General features: G+C 33.2%; 1 protein-coding gene across 1 annotated transcript; it reads left to right on the top strand.

Moving 5' to 3' along the window:
- The first annotated feature begins 468 nt into the window (after positions 1 to 468).
- On the top strand, positions 469 to 4488 carry LOC121417721. Its single transcript, XM_041611455.1, has 3 exons — positions 469 to 967; positions 1900 to 1999; positions 4441 to 4488. The coding sequence occupies exons 1-3, from the start codon at positions 492 to 494 to the stop codon at positions 4486 to 4488; spliced, it is 624 nt and encodes a 207-aa protein (XP_041467389.1). The 5' UTR covers positions 469 to 491.
- The last annotated feature ends 4314 nt before the right edge of the window (positions 4489 to 8802 follow it).

Raw genomic sequence — 8802 nt, 5'->3', positions numbered from 1 at the left:
AGTCTACGGGGGCCAGGCCGGTTATTACATGGCCGTAAATTAAACATAGATATAATACCCTTCGTCATTTTCGTACTTTTTCTCTGTTTTTTTAAGCGTTTCTCTCAAGTTAAAAAGGACACTTTTTTTGAAGGGCGGGGGGGGGGGTGTTGCCAAAAAATAGGCGGCGAGGCCGGAGAGATGCTACTTGGGAGGGATTTTGCTGAACTAGAGATACCTTCCATTTTAATTTGTATCTTTTATTTGAACAAAAATTATCACTCGGTATTTTTTTCAAAACTAATCCTCTGAATTAATACATTTTCTTTAAATGTCTAAATAATATCTAATATCAAAAATCACATTTGATTTATGTATTATCGCATTTTGTTCGGGGGGGTTATATTTTCACGACATGCATGAAAGGTGTGAAGAATAATCTTATCCCAAAGTTATTCGTCTTTTCTATTTATATTGTCATTCAGATAACCAAATGTCATCTGTCTTCTGAGATGACTTCTAGAATGTGGCCATGTCTCAGATCTTTCAAATCACTGAAGCATCTTACCATCTCAGACTCATCTCTCCGCTTCCCTCCATGTCCTCCTGAGCTACCATTGGTCACAAAACTATCAGTCAATGGAATGACGTCGCAAAGCTATAATGGTCTAATCTCATCGCTTCCTGGTTTGGAAGATATTGATATCACGATGGGTGATGCAGAGGGAGACATTGCTCGTTACACCGCTGTTCTTCGTAGGACAGCAGGGCAGAAACTTAGAAGCATCTATCTCCATTGTCCATCATCACTTTTACCAGAGAGGAGCCGTGTTTCGAGAGAGACAATGAGAGGACTGGGTCTGGTCATCAAAGAACATACACAGAACCTGCAGAAGCTCTATCTGCAAAGGGTGAAGTGTACAGACGAAGATGACTTAGTTTACCTAATGGAGTGCTGCAGACGTGTAAAGACGATGGAAAACGTTTGGTAAGTTCTTGCTTATTACAAATATTTTGTTGATATAATTTAGATATCAATCCAATGCGGTGGTTCAATTTTTACAGTGTTCATATTATGTATAATATTTTCTGTAAATATTTGGATACAACCAAAAAAGAAACGGTTCCATTCTTTTTAGCCATTGATAGTGTCAGGTGCTCTTAGAATTGCCATGAATATGTCAGGTCCTCAAATACATTTTTGTACTTCAATTAAAATTGGTATAATGACATTACCCTGTCATTAAATGTTACTGCTAGATAATAGCACCAGCATGCACATTTGCATTTTACTGCTAGTTCGATTGTAACTGTTGTATAAGCTCAAGTAGCCTACTATCATTAGTATTTCATACTTTCATGTCTAACTCGTACTCAATGTGAAATAATCGATTTGTTTATTGTATTAAAAATGTCCTTTTCAATATATCTAAACATTTCGTATGTACTAATTTTCTTTTATTACTTTAATAGATGTTACTTAAGTCATATATTTTGTTATAAAGATTACGTTCCCGATCATCATAAATCCCAAAATGTATCCTGCATTTCAATTTGATTCAAATTTCAAATAATCCCCACCGCAATATATATCATAGGTACATTATTGTAATAATGAATTGCAACAATAACTGACATTTTGGGGGAGATAAGCCATACTTGTTTGATACTCTCACCTATAATCCCGCATTTTTCATACATCAAAGTCAAAATAAAGATATTTTGAATACTCTAATATTTTGATATATAAATTTTCATTTCGGGAGAGTAAACAAAAGGTATTCAGTCAAACGAAAGCGTTACATACTACTAGCGTTTTAACATGAAACATACAATACACACAGACACGCACACACTTGGATACACATTCCCCATCTTCTCATGATTTCTTACACCCATCAGTTTGTTTCATGATTACAGGTTCGTTTACTGTGGGACGATGAAGAATGGCAGGCTGGAATCTCACCTCAAGCAACTTCACTATGGATCTTCCGACAGTCTCTATGTGCATGTTTGCCATGTAAGATATACTGTTATGCTTCTACACTGTATAATTTCAATGTCACATTAATGCATACCAGCAATAGAATTTATGGTTAAAAAGACGTACAACGCGTGATTCTATTGGAATAATTGTTTATCATTCACATTGAAAGCAAACACAAGGATGCGATATAAAACATCATAGGCCTATGTATAATTGTATTTATTTTAAAATTTAACAATACAATATAGAAAATGGATCCTAATACGTTTTATAGTAAATATCTACATCCTTGCTTCGATCTAAAGAAATAAATCCACATTATTCGCTTTTAACCTTAGTATACATAAATTTGCCTGCAGATTTTGTGATGTTGAATAATATGACAACGTAGAACTGAGGCATACGCTTAGATCAATGCAGACGAACAAAAAAAAGACAGCAAGTGCTATAAACGAGGAAAGAGAGGACGTGGTTAAATTTCTAGTGTACATTTTTTTTAAGTGCACAAAAAGTAATACGTTTTTTTTGTTTTTTTTGTTGCTTAAATATAGCTTCTTTTGTCGGTCTTTAAAAATAGGGGGGATACAACATCAATCATGAGTCGCCGTCTTGAGTCCGGTGATGTCACAGTTGATTTTGTTTTTCCTCTTTTCCAACTAGACATTTTAATTGCTTCACTTGGAGATAGCATATATATATTTTCTGAAAGCTTGAGTTGATGCACTCTACAGCTTTCGCCAAAATTTATTTCCGGAATATTTGGAGTAGGTTTACTATTCTATATGAAAATATGTAAACCAACTTTTCCTAACATATCAACTAAGGCTCAATGAGAGCCCCAAGCCAAGCAATCCCCGCCTCCCCCCCCCCTCTAAAAACACAGATAGGCTATTTTTAACAAAGTTTTCTATGGCACAACTTTTCAATCAGATCTTCCCCTTTCAGTGATTTGATTGAAAGACGCACTCAAGCAACATACATGCAATAGTAGCCTCGTTCAGATGTTAATACTTCATAGTCGGGGTAAAATTCTATTGTGAATGGATTTAAATTCAAAAAATATATTTATTATCTCATCACTACCCAGACGTAGTTGGTCGGTGGAATCCCAAATGGAGGAAAGGTCGAAGTAGTGTCCGTCTGGACAGAATTACTGCAGCCATCCTCTGACCAAGATACACCTTCCACCAACCAAGAATATAGCCATTGTTCTGTCTAGTTTGTAAAGCAAGATGTAGCTGGTTTTAAATGTAGTCTCATTCAATCTGCCTTCTGCAGTAATGTACATTCCCTAATCTGAAAAAAAGTACCTTGCATGGTTTTTTACTCGTAACCTCGAAAGTTTTAATACAGAAATTCATATCAAAAATTTTTCATTGGATAATTACTCTCTCCTGTCTTTACAATGGTTATAAAAGTAAAGTAAAATGTACATAATACAGTGCGTATAAAAAAAAATTATCTTGCAAAAGTTATGGTGAAATAAAATATTTGTAATATTTTTAGAGATATTCAGCATGTACGTATTGGTACAAGTCTCATTAAGGGAGTGTTGGTGTGAGTGTCGAAATAAGTTTTACCTGAGTGAGAACCAATGGTAAAGTTCGTAAAAAGGTGACTTGCTCAAAAATTAAGAGTTATGTGGATGAAATTGGACGTAAATGATGAAGAGCACAAGCACTTTAGGCAAAAGATTAATCTAATCATATATTTCTCCCTTCTACCACTCTTACACGCCCCCCCCCATATACAGACCATCATAGACAGATAGACCACGCCTATACCATTACGAAATCTTCTTCACATGAAGTTGTGAAAGGCATCGAACTGGCTTTATTCTTTATTATGTTATTCCTTGAAGTCATGATTGGGAGCATGTACTTGTCAAAAAAAATGAAATGATTGATATATAACGTTGTCGTTTGTTTGTAATTTTTTGTAGCGAATTGGTTCAGCTAGTTTCAATGACTATATTTGATTTACATGAACTAAGAAAGGCAAATGAACAATGAAAAGTTGTATCACTGTGCATGCGGGTTTTTTCTACGTCCTTGACAAAACGCGGAAATTAGGGTTCCCTGGCTTACTAATTTCTGCTAGCTTTCGTGCAAAACTTGTTAATTAATGAAAATGCTATCTCATTAAAGAGACAGAAACCCAAGAATATGTGGAAAAACAATTCCTATTTCATTGCTAGGGACACTTATCAAAGTGTAAACTTTTTAGTGATATGCACTGTTAACCGTTCGATAGCTGTAAATAATATGTGAACATAAAATTGTAGCACGTACCCATCTACGATGTTTCCTGAAGTGAAAAACTAGAATCCATCATACGATGATCGGAGAAAATGTAAACCAGATGAAACAAATGTAGCCAACCAATGAAAACACATTCGTTGAAAAATATAGTCATGGAAATCGAGGCAATTTTATAAAATCCTGCTATGTTTATATTTGTTGTTATCTTTTTAGGACGATATTAGCTGTGTTCGCTATTTCATCCCCCACACTGTCGATTGAGCAATCCACAACAGCGGATCCTCATCTCATGGAGTCACAAAACACAATGTTATGGACTAGAGGAGTCTGCATTCTGTTTTTTGTTTCCATCCCGGATCTATATGATGGATGGATGGAGAAGGACGACCTGCAATTGCTTCGGCCGATAGCACATTGAACAACAATTCTGGAGCCTTGCTGAATGGAATACGACATCCAAATGCTACTGTTACACCAACGGAACCGATTGGTTATTAATATCAGTTTGGAGATAACCTCGTCGGTGTACCTGCGATTTTTAGCTGCCAAAATATTTTTATATACTTTATTGCTAAGGATAATTTGCATATTTTCATGACTCATCAGCCGCAGAAATTTTGAAACTATTCACTAAGATTATTTTTCCAACCGAAACGTTAAAAAGATAATACAAATAATGGTAGTAGTACACAGAGCTAACAGCAATAGAAGATACGAGTTGTTGATTTAATTTTTTTATATATAGTATAATTTGAGAAATCTAGATTTAAAAACATTCACGCAATACTTTATTGAACTGAATTAAAATTCATTTATTTTCCATAAAAAAACAATATGCCAAATCAAGTATACACAAACATTAAAATGTATATACGAATGACGTATGATACCTTAAAAAATAAATGAAAGATACTTCGTTTTATATATATATATATATATATATATATATATATATATGGAAAATTGCATGCCGATGGAAACAGTATGCTGAACATATATGAATCAGTAAATGATATAATACATAAAAACAGTTATATGGAATACTAAATGGATAATACTTCTATGAACGATATTGGTATGTCATATATTTATACGATACTTTATAACTAATAACCTGACCCACCCACTTACCATAAACATATGTAAAGAACAGTTATGTACATATTAATAAGCTTTAAGGAGTTGCGTTTTAACTATTGTGTAAATGAAGATAATAAAGAAAAGTTTCTTTCATCCATTGGAAAAGAATGCCAAATGTCTCGACCTGTGTGGCAAATAGATTTATGTGCTGTGGTTGTGATTGGATTTGCTAAATGAAAATTGAATGAATTTCTTGTGTCGTAGGAATGAATATCACGATTTAGTGTAAACATGGTATAAAAATAGTTTGTGAACATATACAAAAATATTCCGGTTTCCAAATTATTAATATTGTGAATCTTTAAAAGAACCAGATTTTTAGATATAGGATTTGTGTGTGCTAGATAATGATATTTTGTGCATAGTCTAATAGCTTTTTAGTAATAATATCGATTATAGGTGTGTTTTGCCTCTAGTCCCTCAGCGATGTTGCCATGTGATAAATGTGATTAAATAAATGATTTATATAAAAGTAGTATAACATTTTACGGGAGCAAAGTTCTTATTTTATAAAAAAATTCCGATAATGAGAGATGCAAAAATCGATATATTATTCACGTGGCTATTCCAATTCAGATTTTCGTCCAAGGTAATGCCCAAAAAACTTGACATGTTCTTTCTTTTCAATGACTCTATTATTAATGTTAATACTGGTTCGTAGTTGATTGTGTTTATTGCACGAAATAAATCAGAATTAGAAAATAAAGCGTCGTGTTATCTGCAAATAAAAAGTGGGATATTTTCCGGAATTATTAACAATATAATAAGTCAGATAATTATTGAACCAGGAGAGTGTTTTTTCCCTTACTCCATAATCATGATAATGTTGAAGTTTACTTATCAAAATAGGGTGGTTGATGGTGTCGAATGCTTTACCAAGATCAATGAATAAAGCAACAGCAAACTGTTTACGAGAGATAGCATTAGAAATTCTGTTTTATAAATCAACAGTAGCTAATTCCGTAGAGTGGTGCTTAGGGAGTCCATACTGGCAATGTGTTATAATCTTATATTTTCGGGGAAATGAAATAATTGATTGTAAATAATTCTTTTTTGTCCATTCTAGAAAGAATATCAGCGGGTTGGCGTATTAATTATCATCTAAAACACACAGTAAACGTACAGCAGTAACGATAGTGGTGGTGGTAGTAGTAGTAGTAGTAGTAGTAGTAGTAGTAGCAATAGTTGTACTAGTAGCAGCAGAAGAAGTAGTAGTAGTATTAGTAGTAGAAGTAGCAGTAGTAATGGTAGAAGTAGTATTAGAAGTAGCAATAGATCTCGAAAATTTTGCAATATCAGCAGGGGTTGTTGTAGTAGTGTTTCATAATAGTAATCATAGCTTCATGTAGGCTAAATTGCATCTCTAACTTTCTTACAATGAAAAAGATTGCGATCAGGGACGACTCCAAAGCTGCATTCACGTTATCCAATCCTATGGAATTAGTATTCAGTCTTATTCGATTGAAAAGTTCGATCCAACATTGAATTGGTCCCTGACCACAAACTGTTAGATTGACTTTCAATCTACGGAAATTAGAGAGTGCACAAGAATTGCTATCAGGGACCAATCCAAAGTTGGATTGAAATTTCTAATCCGATTTAGAATTCAATCTTATTCGATTGAAACGTTTGATCCAACATTGTATTGATCTCTGACCATAATCTGTTAGAATGGCTTCCAATCTATATAGTAGTTATAGAGTGGACGAGGTATAGAACAAACTTGCCATCGATGATACAGGCCCTAATAAACATGATCAACACAATACATAACTAACTACTACAATTTACGATAGTAATCGCGGAACAGGCATGAAAACATCGTGTTCCTTACTTGAACCGATCACGTCATCCGCTCGCTATTTATTTTATCGCAATTATTATATTGCCTAGTCTTGCTCATTCTTCTCATGCTTCTTGCCAAAGAAGGAAAAGAACAAAACTTCATGGTGCTATTTGTAAATACGTTTTATCGTGGCGAATACCAACTGTAGAGATAAAATTACGTGCATGTGTAGTAGTTAAAATTAGAATAGATAAGCTGTCAGATATGCCCGGTTTTCAGTTTCATTAAAGAAAAGTATTATATTTATATATTTTCTATTCGTGTGTTTCATGCAAATCATGTAATTTCAATCTTTTCTTAACTCTCATAAATCGAGAATAACCGTTGGAGTTAATGAACAGTATCTTATCGGATATTGTTTTTCTATTCTTTATAATGGTGTCAAAAAGTTGTAACATATTGTGTGTAGTACGTCATGATCATAAACATGGCTATTGTAACGAGTGAAACTGTCAAATACTTGTATATTAAGACATACTTTCAAGTTCTTACATGATGTATCCAATTAAGACGAAAATGTTTAGAAAAATGAATATTTGAATGTATCAATGTATTAAAGTAGGCTCCTATAGAAAATAATATTTATAATAACGGTAAAATGTTAAATAAATATGATAATAGAATGTGCTTCGTAAGATAACGCAAATGTTTTCTGAAAATGATAGCTCTTCTTTTAATAAGATACATTCAATGTTGAATTGTCTTTTGTGTTGGGAATTAAATTATGATGGCAATCATTTTCTCACTAATCAATATGTTTACATTCTCCCAACTGGAATTCTTATTTCAGCTGTATGTAATGAAATTGTTATTTCTGAATAAAAAAAGCCAGATTTTTTTTTCTGTTTTGGGGGTTATATTCCCATGGTTCATTATGTTAAGTTTGCTATTTAAAATCAATTAAAAATAAATACTTTAATTTTCCCAGAATGGATAAATATGGACCCAACCCCACTTGAAACTAAATTACACTTTCCTAGCCACTTTGAAATATTTTTGCGGGTTATTACTCGCTACTGATCGCTCGTAGATGCAGTGGCCGAATGCCGAGCGGTCCTACAGACCTCTACGCCAGACGCACGTTCTGCGAACCGCTTCGATAAGTAAATTATAAAAGCATTTGATATTATTTTTTCTCTCTTAGTTTAATGATTTCTAATGTGTATATTTTGAATGTTTTACATAGTAAAGCGCTTTGAAATGATTTCATGAAAAGCGCTATATAAGTTTAAGTTATTATTATCATTATCATATAAACCGTTCAAGCTATAAAGTCTGAACGATCCAAGTTGCAAAAAGTGGATTTAATATATCAAAATCTAAATTCCATTCTATTTCGGGCTTCACTTTAAAACAAAACAGATAAAAACAATCCAAATCTTAATGACGTCATCATCGGCTGTGACCACAAATCTTATGCCGAATTTTAATTTAAAGAAAATGATTTTAATTTAATTTCAAAAAGAGAAAATTTTCCAAGTACAATTTATATTCTATGTAAAGTGCTATTAATTTAATCATTGTCATAACATATGTGCTTATTGTTGTGTAATGTAATAAAACCTGGCTATAGGCATACATGTCCATGA

This window comes from Lytechinus variegatus, chromosome 6, assembly GCF_018143015.1.
Source record: "Lytechinus variegatus isolate NC3 chromosome 6, Lvar_3.0, whole genome shotgun sequence".
In the NCBI taxonomy this organism is placed as follows: domain Eukaryota; kingdom Metazoa; phylum Echinodermata; class Echinoidea; order Temnopleuroida; family Toxopneustidae; genus Lytechinus; species Lytechinus variegatus.
This window is presented reverse-complemented; position numbering and strand designations above follow the sequence as displayed.

Bases quoted from the DNA above. Each gene is read 5' to 3' on its own strand.
- LOC121417721 (XM_041611455.1), top strand. From the start codon at position 492: ATGACTTCTAGAATGTGGCCATGTCTCAGATCTTTCAAATCACTGAAG. The intron at 968-1,899 runs GTAAGTTCTTGC...TCATGATTACAG, and splicing joins AAGACGATGGAAAACGTTTG to GTTCGTTTACTGTGGGACGA. The intron at 2,000-4,440 runs GTAAGATATACT...TTATCTTTTTAG, and splicing joins TCTATGTGCATGTTTGCCAT to GACGATATTAGCTGTGTTCG.